We start from the raw sequence: 21,265 nt of genomic DNA on the forward strand, positions 1-21,265 counted from the left end.
ATTGCAAAATGCCCAAAAATGTTTATAAAATGTAAAAATGTAAATTTATAATAATATTAGTTTCCTTCTTCCATAATTTTGGGTTTCTAAATAAAAGAAAATAAAATTTCTCCCTTATATTTTTCTTCCAATGCATAGAATGGAAAATAAATAGTGCAATCCTTCAATATTTTTCTCCCTTATTTTCTTTTCTCTCTTCCCTAAACAATAATGTAAAATTTTTAAAAGTGTTGGAAGTGTTTTTAAAGCGCTGATAATTAATAAAAAAAAAAAATGACAGTTTTTCTTTAATTATCTGATACGTGTCGAATAGTAACCCAAAAAACGCCATAATTCTTAGATTATTAGAACAAAACAAAAACCAACTTGGGTGTCGGGGTACGCATCTAATCCAAATAACACCATAGTTCTTAGATTTTTAAAACAAAATCTGCGAATATAGACTAACAAAAACCAAATTGGGATACGCATGTTGAAGATGATAAACAAGTTCAGAGCAACTCATAGCCTTTTGAAGCACTTCAATTATCGATTAATCCCCGATAATTCCGTCCTCCGTTCCGCTTCAGGCAAGAATCGATTACGCGTTTACTAAGTTTGATCTTTTAATCTTGATTACCGATCACCACCAATAATTGGAACTGTCTATTGAAACAGGCTTTACGCATCACTTCAATGAAAGTGTTGATGATGCCAATCAGAAGCAAGAATTGCAGACTCGTGGTCGTTCCTTTAGGGAATGCGGAGAAATTTTCTCGTCTTCAAATGAAAGAGGCTTTGGAAAGATGCCGGCAGTTCAATGTAGAAGTTTTGGCTCCGCGGCGACAACAATTAAGAGAAATCCATCGTTTGCGACCTTGAATTCTGATGATATATCGTATTTTAAGGGGATTTTGGGCGAGAAATATGTTGTTCAAGATGAACTTGCTTTGGAGCTTGCAAATTCAGATTGGATGCATAAATACAAAGGTTCAAGTAGGCTTATTCTCCTACCTAGGAGCACTGATGAGGTACATTTCTTTACTTGGATTTTGTATTCTTTTGAGTTCTACTGTTTATAAGTTAAAATATGATTTCGCGGTATTGATTTCTTTTTTAATTATTGTGCTATCTAAGTAACCTTGAAATAGTTGGTTTTGTTGATCTTTATGCGAGTTTGGTTCACAGAGATAAGAGCATACTCAAGCTAAATTCACTAAGGTTGCTAGTTTAATTGTTCTCAACTGGGAAAATTTTGTTCCTTCGTGGCGTTGCGCTTTAATTTCCCACATGAAAAACTGGGACTTAATAGTTAATCCATGTCCCTGTCCTATAACTTTTCGCCCTGTGCATTTTATTTAGCTAACGCTAACACAAGAAGGCAAGCCCAGAAGGTATAAAAGAAAGAAATGAGATGAGATTATCTATTAGAATACAAATGATCCATCGAAATTGTTGGATAAATAGTATGATTATAATTACATTTTTTTTTTTCAAACTTGGATATCCCAATTCATAATGTCTATTATTTTTTTATGAATATTCTTTTTTACTTGTCCATGAGAAATTTTTAATAAGTTTATGTGGGGAGAACTATATTCATCCTATGATGTAAGTTCAATTTTTCCTTTTGGCATTCTTAGCTTGATGAAATAATATTTTTAGGTTGAGCTCCACTGAAGAATTCCTTGATCTGCCATTATATATCTGAGGAAATAATATTTCTGTACTCATTTTGTCTGCAGGTCTCCCAGATTCTTAAATATTGTAATTCGAGGCACTTGGCTGTTGTTCCACAAGGTGGAAATACTGGCCTTGTAGGTGGAAGTGTGCCAGTTTTTGATGAGGTGATGCTGTTATTCCACCTATGATCATAACCGCTCATTGATCTTCTTTTATCAGTGCAACCTGTTATTGGTGGGCTTGTCTTGACCTCTACCATATGCTTATGCGAATGTTTTGTGGAAGGTTCTTTAATGTTGCATCATTTGATATTCTTTTTAATTTATTACATGCTATACTTGTTAGGAATAATGTAGGTTTAATATTTACCTATCATTATTTGTTGCTTATTAATTCCTATAAATTGCAGTACATTAGATAAAAAAAATCATTCAATGCCCACCAATGGTTCAATTTGAACAATCAACTTAGATGTTGTCAGGATTTTGTTAAATGATTTAGATGAGAAAAGAAAATGGACTCTGGGTTGCACTACAAATTGCAGTTAGAGCTTTCAGTAAATATACAAAAGCGGGCATTAACTTTGTCATGGTGAAATTGAGAAACTGGAACAAGGATTAGGTGCTAGGAAAAGGAATGACAAAAATGACAGATATTTTCAGTTTGAAGAGACTGGATTCTTATTCTTTTACTAGGAGAAATACCTTGGCAGGTTAGAAAGCAGATGGGGATTATTTAGCTGCTGTGAATAAATTGGTATAACATTTCAACCTGTTAATTGATCCTGTCTTGGATATTATCAGCTTGCATTGAATAAGTAAGGAGTTTACTATTTCCATAAGCTGCAAGTAATTGCAGTTTGACTTAAGAATATGAAGGTGCGAGCTTGATTATGGATGTTATCACACGAATACTGGTTAAACCCCTTTTAACCTTAAATTCTGGTTGAGCTGCATGGTTCATTCTTGCTCTTTCTTAATGACTTAATAAACTGTCGTGAAATATAAAATATTTTCTAGAAACCTGATTTGAGGGTTTCTTTTCTTGGCCAAAAAGCAAGCATGTAGTCTGTCGGTCACCACTCAATTATCTTACTGATTATATATCCATCGATGCATTGAATATCCTATCTATACAGTTTACATGCACCTGTGCATACTAAACCAGGTATACTTGCAGACAGTGCATGCTGGACCTTGAAGAGTGACGAGTTTGTTGCCCAAAATTCATTTTGGCCCTGAAATTGAGACAAAGAACTGCCTAACTTAATCTTAAGATTAGTTGTTCCCAGAGCAACACATTTGCAACCTTAATATGATTATAGATTGGTGATGATGTGCAGATGCACATATAAGATTGTACATATGTGATATAATCCTGGTTTTTTCATATAAACCATAATTCACATCTTTGGAAATATTTCCTATTTGATCTAATAACTGAAATGCTAACTCATGATATGATCTACAGGTAATTATCAAGATGAGTTCTATGAGTAACATTATAGCTTTTGACAAGGTAGGCATGTTATCCCATTCGTTATTATTCATTTGAGTTCTAGGCTTTGCTTGATACTTGAGTTGCATTGCTTCTTTTTTTTTTTTTTTTTTTTTTTTTTTTCGGGTTAATATTAGATTCTAGAGGTTTTGTCTCTGTCTCATAGCTTATATTTTTCTTTTTTAAAGGTGTACTTTATTAATTTAAAATTCAAAATTTCAATTTTAATGGTGTTTAAGTCAACATTTCTGCTCATCTTGGAGTGACTATCTCATTCTTTCTTTCAGGTTAGTGGCATACTTGTTTGTGAAGCTGGATGCATATTGGAAAATTTGATATCCTTCCTGGATAACCAGGGGTAATTCACCTAAATCTTTGTTGTCTTTTCTAGACCTGCTACACATGGAGACTACCAGAAAGAATAGATGAACATAATACAACTATAATTGAAGTTCCGTGGTTGATTTTCCTACTTAAAACTCAATTATATATGATGCTCATTTTCTTAGCAACCACTTATTTGGAATGACAACAGCTATTGATAATTTCATGATGAGTTATTTGCAACTGAATAGCATTCAAATTTCTAAAAATCCTCAGTGTGCCAAAGAATTTCTCAAATGAATCATTTTAGAATTCCAATTTTTACTATAAAGAGAACCATGTATGGGTTAATTTGCAATAAAATGTGATATTGAATCTTCTCAGTTTTATTTGGTGTATGCAGCAGCGCTTTCTGATGTAGTTTGGTTTTACACTATGTCAAATTAGTAGTAATCTCTGGACCATCTAATTAAGATTAACCAAATGGAAAATTGACAATTTGTTTATATTTTATTCAAGTAAATTATGCTTCCATTCAGATTTATTATGCCACTGGACTTAGGTGCAAAAGGAAGCTGCCAAATTGGTGGAAATGTTTCAACTAATGCTGGCGGTCTGCACCTTGTTCGTTATGGTTCGCTGCATGGGAATGTACTCGGTGAGAATTATCATTATCTGGTGAACTTTGATATTTACCTTTTACATATTGTTAAGTCCCCTTCTAATAGAGTAAAGAACAGTTCCAATATCTGTAAATTAAATGGCTGAAACAAAAAAAAAAAAAAAAAAAAAAAAGGAAGAAGAGAGAAATTGTATTAGATTGATAGGACTGAATCAATAACAATGTATTGTCAATACAATAATCTCAGTAGTCTAAAATGGAGAAAAGAAATACAAGAGATAACTAAAATCTTAATTCCAAAGAAACCAAGCCAAGAGCTACAGCTTTCCAACAGAATAATCTGTCCAAAACTATTTGCCAAAAAGATCCTCAACCTTCTCCTCACTTGCCTTCTTGTATTGGCGTGATACGCTCATCATAACCGATTGTGATAGGTGTTACATTCTCATTCCTTGGATTATTCCCCTGTTTTCTTGGATTACTCACCAAATTAGCAGCAGTCTTTGGCCTTCTTGAGTAAACCTTAAAGGACCTGGGCTCATTTCTATTAATACTTCTCCCTGAATTAACAGCCTTGTCCTCAAGGTTGTAATATGGAAATTGCCCAATAAAGTCAGATGCGTCCATCCAGGTGGATTCTTCAACCGGATGGCCTGTCCACTGAACAAGGAACTGCTTGACGTTGGTATCATCTTTCTTGACAGAGCGAGTCTGTAATATGGCAACAGGTTCTACTATAGGCTCTCCAACATCTTGCAGTTGTTCAGATTGTTCGGTGACCAACCTATGCTCCCCAACGACCTTTTTCAGCTGAGATACATGGAAGACCGGGTGTATTCGAGAGGAAGAGGGCAGGAGCAGCTTGTACGCGACGGCTCCCACTTTAGCAACAACCTCGAAGGGGCCATAAAAATGCGCTGCAAGTTTAGCATTAACCCGTGAGGTTACTGATTGTTGCCTATAGGGTTTGATTTTGAGGAATACTTTGTCACCCACCTGAAATTGCACATCGCACCTATGGCGGTTGGAGTACTTAGTCATCAAGTGTTGAGCCTTTGTAAGGTTGAATTTCAGCTGGCGAATGATTTCATCCCGATCCTGAAGTTGAAGTGACACTTCCTCTACCTTTATTTCCCCCGGCAGGTGTTGATGAATGGTGGGGGGTGGACGGCCATAGACTATCTTGAAAGGTGTCTTCTTTACTGCACCTTGGAAGCTTGTATTGTACTAATATTCTGCCTATCCAAACCATTTTGCCCAGCTTTGCGGCTGCTCGGAGTAGAAGCAGCGGAGGTAAGACTCAACACATCGGTTCAGAACCTCAGTTTGCCCGTCCATCTATATGTGGTAGGCTGATGAGAACTTGAGTTGGGTGCCTTGGAGCTTGAATAATTCTTTCCAGAAGTTGCTTAAGAAGAGTGGGTCACGATCACTAACCATAGTTTAAGGAAATCCATGAAGCCGAACAATTTCTGAAGTGAACAATTCAGCCACTCTTTTAGCAGTGAAAGGATGCTTCAATTTCAAAAAGTGACCATACTTGGATAATCTGTCCACGACCACTAAAATACAATCAGCCCCGTGAGATCATGGTAAGCCAGTGATAAAATCTAGGGCGATTTCCTCCCAAATCATATTAGGAATGGGTAGTGGCTGTAGCAGCCCGGCGGCGGATTGAGCCTCGTATTTATGTTGCTGACAAACCAAACAAGCAGCCACAAATTTCTAGATTTGTCCCATCATCCCTGTCCAATAAACGCTTGAGGCAATGCGACGGTAGGTGCGATATGCTCCGGAATGACCACCCGTGGGTGTAGAGTGAAATTCTGAGATTATCTGCTCTAACCACTTAGAAGTAGCAGGAAGCACAAGCCTTCCCTTGAAATAGAGTCTACCATGGATGAGACAATAATGAGGGTACTTCTTAGGATCCTTCCGCAAGTCAGAGATTAACTGTTGCAGAACCCCATCGGCCTGAATTTCTTGGTTGATTTCTTCCCATTCCACCCATAGAGAGCATGACATTACTTGGAATTGAGGGCTGTCATCCTGTCGGGATAGTGCGTCGGCAACTTTGTTGGGGTTTCCGGGCTTATATTCAATCTGAAAATTGTAACCCATTAGTTTGGAAATCCAATGCTGTTGTGCTGGGGTGGTTACCTGTTGGGAGAGCAAGTTGCCTAGGCTTCGTTGATTGGTACGAACCAAGAAATTTGGGCCGATCAAGTATGGCCTCCAATGGCGGACAGCTAGGACTTAGGCCATTAGTTCATTGTCATAGGCTGATCTTCTTGAAGCGGGATCAAAAGTGCCTTTACTGAAGTAGGCAATGGGTTTTCCTTGCTGCATTAGGACAACCCCTATGCCAGTCCCGGATGCATCACACTCAACAACAAAGGGCTTGGTGAAGTCGGGCATAGCAAGTACAAGAGATGTGGTGACTGCTTGCTTCAATGTTTCAAATGAATCTTGTGCCAGCGAGTTTTAGGAGAACTTTTGTTGAGACTCTTTCTTCAAAAGTAAAGTGAGTGGCCGAGCCAAACGACCGTAGTTGCGGATGAACTTCCTATAGTATCCTGTGAGTCCCAAGAATCCCCTAACAGCTTTTACAGACCTTGGGGTTGGCCATCGGAGAATACTAGTAACCTTTACTAGATCCATGGAAACCCCCTCGCTTGAGATTATGTGCCCCAAGTACTCCATTGATGACTTGGCAAAGGAACACTTCTTTGGGTTAACATGTAGTCGATGCTGCTCTAGAAGGGTAAGAACCATGGATAAGTGTTGAAGATGAGATTCCCAGTCCTTACTGTAAATCAGTATGTCGTCAAAGAATACTAACACAAAACGATGAAGGTGAGGGCGGAATATGTCATTCATAATAGCTTGGAACGTGGTAGCAGCATTCATAAGCCCTAAGGGCATAACCAAGAACTCGTAGTGTCCTGTGTGTGTTGGAAAAGCTGTCTTATGAATGTCAGGTGTTGAAACTCGGATTTGAAAGAACCCCAATTTCAAATCCAGCTTGGTGAAAAATAGGCGCCATAAAGTTCATCTAGCAACTCTTGAACCACTGGAATTGGATACTTGTTCGGTACAGTGGCTTTGTTCAATTGGCGGTAATCGACGAAAAAATGCCAACTACCATCTTTCTTGCCCACTAGCAACACCGGGCTAGAGTAAGGACTGTGACTAGGCTGTATAATTCCAGCAGATAACATCTCAGATACTAGCTTCTCAATTTCGTCTTTCTGCAAATAGCCATACCTGTATGGTTTAACACAAATCGGTTCCTGCCTGTTTTGAGAGTAATTTGATGGTCAGCCAGTCGATGTGGAGGAAGAGATCGAATCTCATCGAAGACAATCTAGTGTTTCTCTAGTAACCTGTGCAATGTCGATTCTTATGAAGACGAGAGCTCATTTGTGTGTAGTGGGGAAATTTCAGCATCGACACCCCAAGCAAAACAGAGAAGTCTACGTCCAATAATTTGCGGATGGACTTTAGGGAAGAAGGAGTTCTCATAAGAGACGGGTCACCCACTAGAGAAACGGTATGTCCTTCATGGGTAAACTCCATAGTCATCTGAGCCCAATTGCTCCGTATATCACCCAAAGTTTCTAGCCATGCTATTTCCAGAATGAAATCAACCCCATGCAATGGAAAGATGAAGAAGTTGCCCACAATTTCAAATGAACCAAACCGTACCTGAAGTTGACGACACATACCCGAGGCGGCTACTCGATTACCGTTCCCGAGGCGAACGTAATAGACGGGAGTGGGGGTGACTGTAAGTTTGAGCTCTTTGTGGACTTGGGACGAGATAAAATTGTGGGTTGCTCCACTATCCACCATGATCACAACCTCCATAGAAGAGAAAGTACCTTTGAATTTCATGGTTTTTGGTTTGGAGATGCCCCCAATTGAGTTAAGAGAAAGCTCTATATTGGAGAAGTGAGCTTCATCCCAGGTGACAGGAGGATCGGTCTCAACGGTAGCATCCAATTCGGCCATCTGGCCTTCATTCACTGCGGGCTCGTATTCACTAGCAATTAGGGCACGATGGGTGCGATTGGGACATTCATGAAGGGGTGAGTAAGGCTGTTTGCACTTAAAGCAAAGTCCCTTGGCTCTGAGATTTTGGTATTCTTGGTGGGAGTAGTGGCAGGTGGCTCTTGGTGGACGAATGTGGGTGGCTGGTTTTGTAGGTGGTGCGGGTAGAGCTAGAGGGCGTGGTGAGGAATCTGGTGGTTTGAGGGGTGGGGATGGAGGTGTCTCACGTTTCTGCAAGGTGAAGGTGTTAGTTGGGCATGTGGAGTAGCTTGGGCCTGAGGGTTTTGGGCCGAGCCCGAATTTGGGGGTGGGAAAGTGTTGTTTGGTGGGAGAAGTTAATTTCCCTTTCAATCTCGCGTGCCACCTTCATCGCGCGACGCAAATCGATTTTGTCGGGTGAACGCAGACGGAGTCGAATGTCACAGCGTAGACCATTGAGGAAATATCCTAACAGCTGCGGGTCAGATAAGGATGGGGCTTGGGCTGCTCGGGAGATGAACTCGACAATGAAGGAGGAGACTGTCCCAACCTGTTTGACTGCAGCAAGGAGCTCGTAGGGGTTCTCAGAATCATCCCCACTCAACTGAATGGCTATTTCCTCTTTTAACTGGTTTCAAGAGAAAGCAGGCTTGCGCTGCCGAACCCATCGATGCCAGTGAAGAGCTTCTCCTTCATAGCCACAAGGGCCAAAGGAATCTTCATATCGGGTTCCGACTGATGGAGCTCGAAGTATCGTTTTGCCCGTGCAATCCAACTTATTGGGTCAGACCCATTGAAGATAGGCATGTCAACTTTCTTAATTTGGTCTTGAATAGATGTGGGTGTGGTAGGTGTTGTGGCTGGTGGTGTGGGAATGGTTGTAGTGGGTGCGATGTTTGGAGGAGGCTGTGGACGGGAAGAGGTTGGTTTGGGAGAGGAGGAGTCACCGGATTCTGTTTGGGCCCTGCCGGCAGAGAGAACTGACATAAGTTGGTCGAACTTGGTTGTGAGAGTGGACATTTGGTTGGTGAGGGATGTAAGGTTCTGGGTATATTCATTGTGGAAGGATGTTTGAGAGTTGTCAAGGGTGGCAAGGTGAGCTTCAATGGTGGAAATATTCCTCTCTATCTGATCAAACCGCGAATCTTGTCTGGTGTTTGTCATTGTGGAGGTTGAAGAAAAGGGCAGGTCGGACCAAATTGATAGAGTAAAGAACAGTTCCAATACCTGTAAATTAAATGGCTGAAACAGAACAAAAAAAAAAAAAATGAAGAGAATGTAAAGGAAGAAGAGAGAAATTGTATTAGATTGATAGGACTGAATCAATAACAATGGATTGTCAATACAATAATCTCAGTAGTCTAAAATGGAGAAAAGAAATACAAAAGATAACAGAAATCTTGATTCCAAAGAAACCAAGCCAAGAGCTACAGCTCTCCAACAGAATAATCTGTCCAAAACTATTTGCCAAAAAGATCCTCAGCCTTCTCCTCACTTGCCTTCTTGTACTGGCGTGATACCCTCATCATAACCGATTGCGACAGGTGTTACATTCTCATTCCATGGATTAATCCCCTGTTTTCTTGGATCACTCACCAAATTAGCAGCAGTCTTTGGCCTTCTTGAGTAAACCTTAAAGGGCCTGGGCTCATTTCTATCACCTTTTTTCAAATATTCATAGTAATATGCTCCCTCTCTTCCTTTTTAGGTGTCATGATTCTAAATTGTACAAGATTAAAAAATTCATTATGCAACCTCAGGTTTAGAAAAAAAATAGTTGTAATTGACTAAGTTACCTTTGTATTAGTTCTCTAAATAATCAATGCTTCTTTAGTGAAGATAAAAAGAGTCAATGGTAAAGTTAGAAAAAATAATTAATGCTTCCTTGATTTTCGGAGGTGACAGACAAAAAGAAATTAAAAAAATTTGAATTGTGACATGTAAAAAGGAATGGAGGGAGTAGCAAGGTAATCTAAAATGCAACATGAGCAGGTTAATGAGTAGATACAATCAAAAATTTGATGGTTATATACAGAAGCATGCTATTAGTATTCTACGAGCTTGTTACCCGGCAACGCGCCGAATTTCTGTTTCTTAAAGAAAAGGTAATAGAGTAAAAAAAGTGAAAAAAGTTATGTTTAACTTTTTTAAAGAAGTGATGAAATGAATTGCACAATATGCAAAAGCTATGTTGAATAAATATTATATATTTTTAAAAATTATAAATAGTTAGATATTTGATTATTTTAGAGGTTATATGAGTTGTAAAGTTTAAGGTAAAATCATTGTAATTGTATAATTAAGAATATTTTAGGTATAGAAATTAGGTTTTAAACACTTTAATTAATCAAATAAATGACTGTTAAATATGATATGGTACTTAAAAGATTCTATGTATTTTTAGTAATATAAATACATTGTTTTAATCATCTTAAAGCCATTATATTTATTGTATTTGACCTATTTTATTTTTATTCAACATCTTTATTTTTATTTTTAATAGTACAAATTTATTAATGAATTTATCACTTTGTACTATCCAAAATTATTCAATATATAATATATACTATTTTTTATGTTTTTAAATTTCTCAAATTCTACCTGTTAAGTAATGTAATTTTTAATGATTTATAAACTACCTTCCACAATTTTTACATATATTGTTTACTTTAATATTAAAAAATAACCAAAGGATAATATTGTTTAAATTGAAGCTATAAGTGTAGGATTGTCAAGTTGTAGCAAAATGACATCACTGTAATTAAAAAATATCAAAGGGCTAAAGTATGAAAACATTATTGTGGATCTTATTTCAAGAACCATGTCAATAAAAATGTGTTTTATTACCTCTTTACACAATTTGGAAAAAAATAAAAGAGTATAAATGTAATTAAAGAGATATCAAAGGGGTAAAATTGAGAAAATACTATTGTGTCATGTCAATAAAAATAGGTTTTATTATCTTTTTATACAATTAAAAAAATAAAAAAATCCATTAAAAAGATATTAAAGAGCAAAAGTGAGAAAACATTATTAAGAATAGTATATATATACAATGATAATATAATATCTAATGATTCTAAATATAAATTTGGATGGAATTTTAATTGTTTTTAAAAAATAAAAACAATAATTTTAGATATTGGATGTTGTATCTTGGGCCAGCGTGACCTCATTAGAAGACAGTTGACAGGTGAGATAAGCAATAGGCCCATAACACTGTCAAAACTACCTGTTATGAACAATGAGAAAAAGGCAAAATGTTAAATATACTATTATGGCAATAGTAATCGCTCATGCGGCTTAGATATATGTAATAATAATATGTATTATATATAGGCATCATACATATTTGTTGTATTGTTTTGTCTGCATATGTGTTTGCTGGTGACATACTTGCTATTGATAATTGCATGGCCAGAAGTTTGCCTTCTTATTATCTTATCTATTATGTTGGGGTAAGAGGCACAATAGGGTTGAAGGTGTAGTATGTTGAAAGTTGATATTAGTATTGTATATGTGTTATATATAGGCATCATACATATTTGTTATCTTGTATTGTCTATATATGTATTTACCTGTGACATATTTATTATTTGTTAATTTCATGTCTAGCTTATTATCTTACTTATTATGTTTAGGTAAGACACAAATGTTTTGAAGGTGTAGTAATTGAGTTACCTATTTTGAGGTGTTGAAAGTTGCTATTAGCTTCTAATCTTGCTCTTTAGTGCAAATATTCGGTGATTATACCTCTTGTATTTGTTCTAAGACATTTTTTGGGCATACCATACAGGTCTTGAGGCTGTTCTAGCAAATGGTACTGTGCTTGACATGCTTGGAACTTTACGTAAAGATAATACTGGCTATGACTTGAAGCATTTGTTTATAGGTGTGAGCTAAGGACTCTGGTTGCTGTTTCTATATCAAGGTTACTAGTCAATTTTTTAGTGTATGGTGCAATTCATATATTTATGTTGTGTTTTGGTATATAGGAAGTGAGGGGTCCTTGGGAATTGTAACTAAGGTGTCCATACTTACCCCACCAAAGCTGTCAGCAGTGAATATAGCTTTTCTTGCATGCAATGATTATCTCAGCTGTCAGGTATAATTTCAGGCCCGTATAACTAATGTTCCTATGTGTAAAATGGATTCCTTTTGGCATATGTGCTCACTATATAGACATGCCCAAATCAACTAAGCCTCAAACCCAATCTAGATGGGGATTGGTTATATGGATCCTTTTCCCCCTTTCAACTTGGTTTGGGATTATGTGTACACACACACACACACACACACACACGCACAGAGACATCCACCTTAACTTCAGACATCCAATGGAGAATTTTTTTTCCTTTGGGTGATTGCACAATGCACGTTATAAGTAGTTAGTTTAAAAGTTCATGTTATATCCTAATGGTTGGATCCTTGAAAACTACTTAGCTTCTTTTGTTGTTTAGTCAAGGAAATAGAACCGCTATCACAGTCATTTGGTTTTTCCCTGAAAATTTCATTTTTCATTATCTATCTTGATAGACAATTAAAGCTACTAATGTCTTTTGCTACATGGTTAGTATATCATTAAACAATCTTAATTTGTTTATGCCTTGTTTTGTAGAATTTGTACTATCCTTGTTGACAATAAATGATAACGAAAAGAGAAAAAATGAAATAAAAGTTGAACTAGTAGTCAAAAAGATTTCTTAGACTTTGTGCAATAAGCAATGATTACCTATGATCAATAATATAGTTTTATCACTTGAGGCACAAATATTAGGGTGTCGGTTAAGAATTTAGGATTCAGAACAAGATAACTATTGATGCATTGATTGACAAGATTGAATAAAGACTTTAGAAGGATTTCTGTAATTTTCTTTACACTTAGCAGAAGAGCCAAAAAGAAAAGGTACTTGATTATTTTTTGAGGCGACATAGTTTAGTTTAGAAATTCTTTTTATGATTTACTTTTATGTAGAAGAAATTTTACTAGAAAGTTTGCTTTATTGTTTCTTGTCATCTTCATCATTTAGATGTTGCCTTTGAGTAGATAGAATGTTTTTGTTGCCTTTCCTTATTTTCTGTTCATTTTACCAGAAACTTTTATTGGAAGCAAAGAGTAAACTTGGAGAGATTTTGTCTGCGTTCGAATTTTTGGATAGTGAGGCAATGGAATTGGTTAGTTTCTTTTCCTCGTTCTATTCTTCATTCTCTTGTTATATTTTTGGATATGAGGCAGTGGAATTGGTTAGTTTGTTTTCCTTGTCCTATTTTAGTTTGTTCATTTGTAATGAGCAACTATAATTAGTGGTAGATGTGGAAGGGGGCCACTACTTTTTAGGTAAAACTGTGAACTTTCTGCTTCTATGTAAAGCATTGAAAAAAAAAGAGTAAAGAATTCAATAGGGGAAAAATAATAATTAAAAATGATGGCAGACTCATGACAAAGATTTATATACAAAGCCCTTCTATGTAAGAGGAAAAAACCATGGGCAAAACTATGAATAGATCTTTACTATTAAGAATAAAATTATGATCTTTCCTAAAGCTAGAGGTATATGAAATTATAGTTGTAATAAAAAGATATTCTTAGAACTAAAAAGTAGAGAGATGTCATAAAATAATAGTTCGTGTCTCCCAAGAATACCCATTAGCTAAAAACTAATTTCCACTATTTTTCTCTTTCAAAAACACAAATCTCAACTTTCTCTTAACATAGAGCTCTACTCACTTCATTTTAATAACCTGCTCATCAAGGACCGATATATTGATGAGATAACATGGAAAGAAATCTTCTTGTTTTTTCTTTCTTTTCTTTTCCTTTTTTCTATTTTAAAGTTTAATTGTTAAACCTCCATGCTGAAAGAAATTAAACCATCAAATATCCCCGCAAACTCCATTGAGGGCTCTTACATGCCTGAATTTGTTCTTCAGACTTTTCTTTAAATGATGATTTAGTTGCGTTATTAAACCATTATCAATGGTGTCAATCTTTTCAAGCTCCAATTGTTTCTAATCAACTCATCGCCTATCTAATGTGATTTCATATTGATATTTTTTTACCTAGAATGGAAGATTATGCGATTACTATGGTGATGACATTTTGACTATCAAAATACGGGATGTATCTATTTTGAATAAATTGAAACCCTTGTAAAAACTTCTTCATCTTCGTCTTGCAAGCTTTAATAGTTGCAATGAACTTAACATTTGTTGTAGAGTGTTTTTTGTAACCTTAACTACCAAGATATAGTACCCTTGCAAAAGTAACCAAGTATCTTAAGGTGATTCTTTTGAAGGCAACAATTGTAATCATATGAGCATTTTGTTACATATACGATATAAGTTTTTCACTTCCAGATCAAATTGAAAATTTGGAAGCACCTTGAAGATAATTGAAAATCCATTTTACTCCACCCTAATATAGACTACCAAGATTAAAGAGAAATTTGATAATAACACTAACAAGGTTGTCAAACTCGCATTGTTATATGGAAGCAGTGGATGGTGCACAAAAATGAGAATGTAAACTGGAATTGTAAAATTGTAAGATTTTACAAACCTGCTAAAATAAAGTAATACAGCTCCCGTGCATATTAATGACAAGTCAAGAATAAAAATAAAAATAGAAAATAGATAATATTATCATAATACAAACCAAGTTCACAACACACAATAAAAAAATAACATAATAATTTGTAAGTGAAGAAAAATACTAAATAAAACATAAACTAAAATATTAGAAATAGTCGTTAGCACTATTTTCAAGACAGTGGCTTGCTGGAAACTCAGAGTATTTACTTGATCCAAGATGTGTAATGTATATGCCATTACAAAATGATATATTAATATGCTAATAAGTCATTTAATGACAGTTCCATCTATCACTTTATTGTGAAAGACCAGACTGGCCTGTTCGACCATAACCACCTCCATATTCTGATGATTAGGGTTCGACAATGGATTTGAGTCACTGATTGGCTCTGTCCTCTATTTCATTATTCACATCATTATTAATATTTTCATCACCACCAAATGCATTACCTATATCATCACCATCAAATGCACTATCTATATCATCACCACTAAATGTATTACCTATCTCAGTCACCATCCAAATTAGATTCATGGATTTCTAAATCATCTCCTGTTTCATGACTTTTTATGTTCTCAAATTCATTTGATACTTCGTTTTCACCACTTTGATCTTCTTCATCTATATTTATACCACTTGTTGCTCCACTTCTAAGAGCATCCAACCAATCATTATTTGTTGTTGATGGTGAAGCAAGATGATCTTCTTCAGCTATCCACTCATCATCAAATAGTAACTCTTCAAAAGATGTTGGCTCATCATAATTTTCAGCTTTTCTGTCTTTTAACTTTAAATTATACATTACAAAACCAAATCATTCATTTTCTTTTGGTGCAAGCAATTTCTTTTCTTTGTATGAACCTATAGAGGTAAAGAATGTGACTAAACAATATTAGATAACATATATATGAATTAAAAAAATTATAAAGCACTTCCATTAACGAATGTAACCTTTTCAAATGCATTTCAATTACGCTCACAACAAGAAGAACTACAAGTCAAACTCAATATTCAAATTGCAAATTTTTGCAACTCAGAACATTCACCACCATAAGAATCCCACCACTTAGCTGGAGGTTTCTTGTCCCTGGCCAGCTTTGCAGCTTCTATGCCAGATAAACCTTTTGCATCCTTGAAAGATTCAAGTTGTAGATCTATTTTACATCTCTCCCATGAATTCGGCACAATTCTTTCAAGGAAATTGTGTAGTACAATTCTAATTTCAGCATCAACATTGAAATTAGGACTACAATGGTATATGGGTTCAAGTAATAAGCCATTGCATGCAAAGGCCTATGCAATTGAAGCTCTCATCTTTCATCAATGATTTTCCATACAGATTCATAGCTTTTAAATGAAAAAAACTGAATTAGCAACATTTAAAATATAAATTTAGATTCTACATAAATCAATGTAAATTGCAAAAAAGTACCAAAAAACAAATTCCTACTTACAAAAATTCAGATTTTTTTTCCTTTACCTTTTCACGACTTTATTGAAATTGGCTTGTATCTTCTCTTTTGCATGATCCATCTCTTGATAAATGAAACTAATAGCTGGTTTCTCTTTTGAATCCACCAATCTAAGCGCTTTGAGGAGAGGATATGCAACTTTAAGACATGTGACAATATTTTTCCAAAATCTAGAATCCAAAACCATGTGTTGAACTCGTTTCCCATCTTGTTATTGATAAAAACTTACTAGCTTTCCATGTTTTGGAAGTAAACATGAACATCAAAGACCTTGTTTGATCATTAAGACATCCTATGGTCAAATAAGCAGTTGCAAAACAAGTAGCAGGTCTAATCAAATCTCTATCTTTAGTAGAATGCCTTAGAATGGAAATTAGCAAGGGTCTTACATAAATATATGTTGAAATCCTTCTGGCTTTGGCAATTGTCACCTCATGGACAGTTTACTTCTTCTCAAAATTCTTTGAAATCAAGTCAATGCAGTATGCAGCACAAGGTGTCCAAAACAATCTTTTCCTTTTCTTCATTAACGTTTCACTAGCAACTTTATAATCTGCAGCATTATCACTAACCACTTGCACAATATTCTCCTTCCCCTAATTTCTATACAATTTCATCTAACATTTCAAGAACCTTATCTGTAGTTTTAGAAATGTTAGATGTATCCAATGATGACAAAGAAACTGTTCCCTTTGGACTACTAGCCAAGAAATTGAAAATTGAACGCCTCTTCTTATCAGTCCATCCATTAGACAAGATAGAACAACTAAATAGGAAGTTACTAAATAACATATCTCCTACCAAAAAGAAAAATAGGAAACTACTAAATAGGAAGACTAAACTGCAAACTGCGTAGTTGCTTCTCTAACATTGGGTTTCACATTTAATCTACAAAGACACTCATTTCCATGGCTTGATGAGATATAACTTCAACCATACCAATATTTTTAACCTTTTTTTAATCTTTTTGAATAGATTAAATATCATAAGAAGAAAAGAAAAATTCCTAATTTATTAAGAGATTTTTCTTACTCAAAATCATCCTTTGAAATATGTCTACTGTATTGGAGGGAGATGCAAATTTTGTTACTCTTTGTCTTCTGTTTTGTCTAGGGTTCTGCTCATTGTATTTTATCTAACAGGTTGTTAACCATTTAGAAGGTGTTCGAAATCCATTATCACCCTCAATGCACAACTTTTATGTTCTGATCGAGACAACAGGCAGTGATGAATCTTATGACAAGTAACCTTCTCACCTGTTTGTCATTCTGTCTCTTGTAATACAAGTAAATTTTGTTCTTGTAGAATTCTATGGTACTTAATAAAAAATAACTACATGACTTTGAGATTGAGGCGAACCTTGGCCCCTTTGGGTGGCCCTAAATGGAATTTTGAATTTCTTCTTTCAAGAAATTGATTTGTGTATACAATATTGGTTTAACAGTTATCATAGTACACTTACTCATTTTAAATTGGCAATAGCTTCACAGTCAAATTGGAAAAGTTTGACTGGAAATCTAGTGCTTTTATTTTAATAATTTTCTTGAATGCCTCACTTTGCAATGTGGAACTGTAACATGTTGCAGTCCTATAACCAATATATTACAAAATTGGTATCTTTTCCTTGAAGAAAAATTACTTGAGCTTTAAAATTTTGTAACTAAGGCTTAGTTGTTGTTGTTGAAGAAAAGTTACTTGAGCTTTAACATTTTTTATTTTTAGATTTTGGTTTGACCTTTCATGACCATTTTGCCAAATTGCATTCTTTGTTTGTTCATTTTCCTGTCCAACCTGGACAACATGTGAAATTTGTGTTGGTAATTACATTCGTATAACTTCCATGTCCACATTTCTAAAATTTACAATTTTGTGATTTCATACAGAGAGAAGCTTGAGGCATTTCTATTCCGCTCCATGGAATCCGGTTTAATTTCTGATGGAGTTCTTGCACAAGACAGTAACCAGGCATCATCTTTTTGGCGTATACGTGAGGTTCCCATTTCCAACTCAATCAATTGTCTTTATATGCAGTATTCTTTATGATTTTTATAATTGAAAAAATACTTTATGAATTTCACTTTTCATTTATGAATGAGCAGTTCATCTATTTTTAGATATGTGGCATGCCTTTCATTTTATTGCAAATGCTCCCAGCTACTAGTGTGGATGTATGTATAAAAGGGTTGAACAAAAAGTACAAGAAAGACAAGGCCAATTATTTCTCTAAATGGCAGTTCAAATAAAAAGTCTTATCCATGATTTTAATCTGCAATATAGCTCCTTCAGATGGATGATCCAGTTTTGCAACCTTAAGCTGTTTTACTCTGGATGTTGACCTTGGTCAGTGTTACTTCTGGCTTTTCATGAATCTTTCATGGTTCAACTATCAATTATCTTTTCAACCAATTAACTTATGATCTGTTTGTGCGTGAAGGCCTGTCAAGAAATAGTAAATATTGATATCAGAGCTGGATCATCTCATGATTTATATATTTATGCATACATGAGCGTACTGTTACCCTTTTTTTATCATCCTTAATGATAATTTGGGAAACACATGAGAATACAAATATTAATATCCTTTAACTGGATCACTTAATTTGGTCTCAGGGTATACCAGAGGCATTGATGAGAGCAGGAGCTGTATACAAATATGATTTGTCATTGCCTGTTGAAAATATGTACAATCTTGTTGAAGAAATGCGAGTAAGATTAGGTAAAAATCTATTATTGATTCATTTTACCCAAACTTTGAACTGGTATTGTTTTGGATGGTAGAATCCGTTCTGACAGGTTCAATGGAGAGAGAGAGAGAGCAAGGAAGGGTGTGGATGGGGAATGGGTAGGAAAGAGAATTAATTTCTTTTCCTGACATTGTAAAGGAATCTTTTATTTTTAATATCCTGAGGAATATGTAGTTGAAGAAAGCTACATCTCCTTTTATTTTTTGGATTATGATTACAGAGGATTATTAGTAGACATAGCCCCAGCATCTACTGAGCCATGGGCCCATGGTTCCAAAGCAGAATGGAACTGGTTCATTTCGTTCCGTCTCTTTAAACATCTTCAAGAATTAGATGTCCTAAACCAGATTGTTTTTAGAGAGAGAGAGAGAAAAAAAAAAAAAAAGCTCTCACTGAAACCGGCATGTGTACACCTCTAATTTGTTTATTCTGCATATGATGCATGTAGTGGACATCCATTCTTTAAAGCCACTTTGTTTTATTCTGCATGTGATGCATGTCATATCTCTCACCTGTATGCCATATTTCTCAGCTCAAAAAGCCAAAGTAGTGGGATATGGCCATTTGGGAGACGGCAACTTGCATCTCAATATTTCAGCCCCACAATCTGATGATATGGTGATTTTAATCATCACACTTCAGGGAGTTATTTGCATGCTTCCTATACAACTACTCTTATATGCTATAAACTTTGTGGTTTGCAGATTTTGGCACAAATTGAACCTTATGTCTATGAGTGGACATCTAAATACCGTGGAAGTATAAGCGCAGAGCATGGCCTAGGACTTATGAAGGCAAATGAGATATTTTACAGCAAGTCGCATGAAACTGTATGTATTTTGGATTGTGAAACATCCTAATTCATTTAGGATACGTTTGGTGAGCATAATGGGAGGAGATATAATGTAATCAAAGTCATTTTTAGTGTAAACTAATGTAGCCAACTTCTTACTCTTCTTTTTTTTGTTTTTTTTGGCAGCATGTGTTATCGCTTTGTTATATGTCTAAATTACATTTATTGCACTTGGATAGGTTCAAGTAATGGCTTCCATCAAAAAGTTGCTTGACCCCCATGGAATACTAAACCCATATAAAGTTCTTCCGCACTCGCTCAGTTCATGCTAATGAGGTAATAAATTTGATCAATGAATTCTTGTTTCATTTGAGTATTCATATAGATAATTGTTTCAAAGTAATTTAAGGTTTTAATTGTTTATTGAATTATTTTACCAGTGACCGTCTATATCTGGAACATAAAAAGAGAGGAATTGCTGTGAATAATATCTGACCGAGTTACATCGGTAACTTAAGGAAGCCCACTATTCTGATAGCTAGACGTAAGTATCAGGGCGCGTTCTACCACTGAGCTAATAGCCCGTCTAATTGATATGCAAGCTTCTCATGTATCTTGGTGTATATTCTAATGACAATAAAGAAAGCTTTCATGATAGTTGTATTTCGACGATTTGCTGCCTTTCTTTATTTGCAAAAATAAATATTCACCTCTCAGTGCTTTCAAAATCAGACCAAAGCAGCAGGTTGAACTGTTTAAACTTATTATTGGAAAACAAAATATCTTCTGTTAATGATTTATTTTAGTAAATATAACATGATGTTGCAAATATCTTATGATATACTCTAAACAAGCTTTTGCCATCATCAGTTTAACCATTTGACATAGATATTTTCCTACTTAAATGTTTGGTAGTGGCATCAACTTTTTCTTTAAAAAAAAAAAAATGGAAATCTTGCGCATTTTTTTAATGGAAAAAGCCTGTGTTGATGGTTATAATCTATTTAAATATCATCTAATTATTGAAAATAGGGAGGGGGAATATTGGGATTAATGCCTCAATTAAGTTTATGAATTGAAAAAAAAAAATCTTTTAAGATTTTAATTTTATTGGTTTAAAAATAAAGATAATTTAATTTTGTTCGTCATATTAATTTTGTATTTAAATCTGAATTCTATTGATAAGAATTCAGATTTAATTTGGTAAAATAAAAAATTATATAATATATATTAGATATGGTATATTAAATAGGAGATATATTGAATTTCTTTTTCAAGTTCATTGAAATATTTGTTGAATGAATTAATCTTACAATGTTTTCGGACCTATGTTGGGTTAAAAACCAAGGTATTAGACTAAAGTTTGTGAGATACAGAGGGCCCATTAATTCTAATTGAGAACGAAAGACAAAAAAAAAGAAAAAAATACAAGACAACTAATGTATAAATACATACATATATATATATATATATATATATATAGAGAGAGAGAGAGAGAGAGAGAGAGAGAGAGAGAGAGAACACTTT

At 35.0% G+C, this 21,265-nt stretch overlaps 1 protein-coding gene and 1 pseudogene across 2 annotated transcripts; one reads left to right on the plus strand and one right to left on the minus strand.

The window, feature by feature from the left end:
* The first annotated feature begins 332 nt into the window (after positions 1-332).
* Positions 333-20,569, plus strand: D2HGDH (FAD-linked oxidases family protein). Of its 2 annotated transcripts, XM_012217481.4 has the most exons (16): positions 337-569; positions 658-1,010; positions 1,725-1,826; positions 3,133-3,180; positions 3,447-3,517; positions 4,023-4,141; positions 11,934-12,029; positions 12,133-12,242; positions 13,232-13,312; positions 17,344-17,444; positions 18,085-18,193; positions 18,812-18,917; positions 19,478-19,563; positions 19,650-19,775; positions 19,978-20,074; positions 20,179-20,569. In XM_012217481.4, exons 1-15 carry the CDS (start codon positions 470-472, stop codon positions 20,068-20,070), a joined length of 1,701 nt encoding a protein of 566 aa, XP_012072871.2. In that variant the 5' UTR covers positions 337-469; the 3' UTR covers positions 20,071-20,074; positions 20,179-20,569. The 2 variants fall into 2 exon arrangements, 1 of the variants encoding a protein (XP_012072871.2); XR_005176824.2 differs by lacking the exons at positions 19,478-19,563; positions 20,179-20,569 and having other exon boundaries at positions 333-569.
* LOC149496713 (uncharacterized) lies at positions 15,238-16,993 on the minus strand (annotated as a pseudogene).
* Positions 20,570-21,265: the final 696 nt, after the last annotated feature.

Source organism: Jatropha curcas, chromosome 4, assembly GCF_041381405.1.
Source record: "Jatropha curcas cultivar XTBG-Jc1 chromosome 4, XTBG_Jcur_1.0, whole genome shotgun sequence".
Taxonomy (NCBI): domain Eukaryota; kingdom Viridiplantae; phylum Streptophyta; class Magnoliopsida; order Malpighiales; family Euphorbiaceae; genus Jatropha; species Jatropha curcas.

Bases quoted from the DNA above. Each gene is read 5' to 3' on its own strand.
- D2HGDH (XM_012217481.4), top strand. From the start codon at position 470: ATGTTGAAGATGATAAACAAGTTCAGAGCAACTCATAGCCTTTTGAAG. The intron at 12,243-13,231 runs GTATAATTTCAG...TCATTTTACCAG, and splicing joins ATGATTATCTCAGCTGTCAG to AAACTTTTATTGGAAGCAAA. The intron at 18,194-18,811 runs GTTCCCATTTCC...ATTTGGTCTCAG, and splicing joins CTTTTTGGCGTATACGTGAG to GGTATACCAGAGGCATTGAT.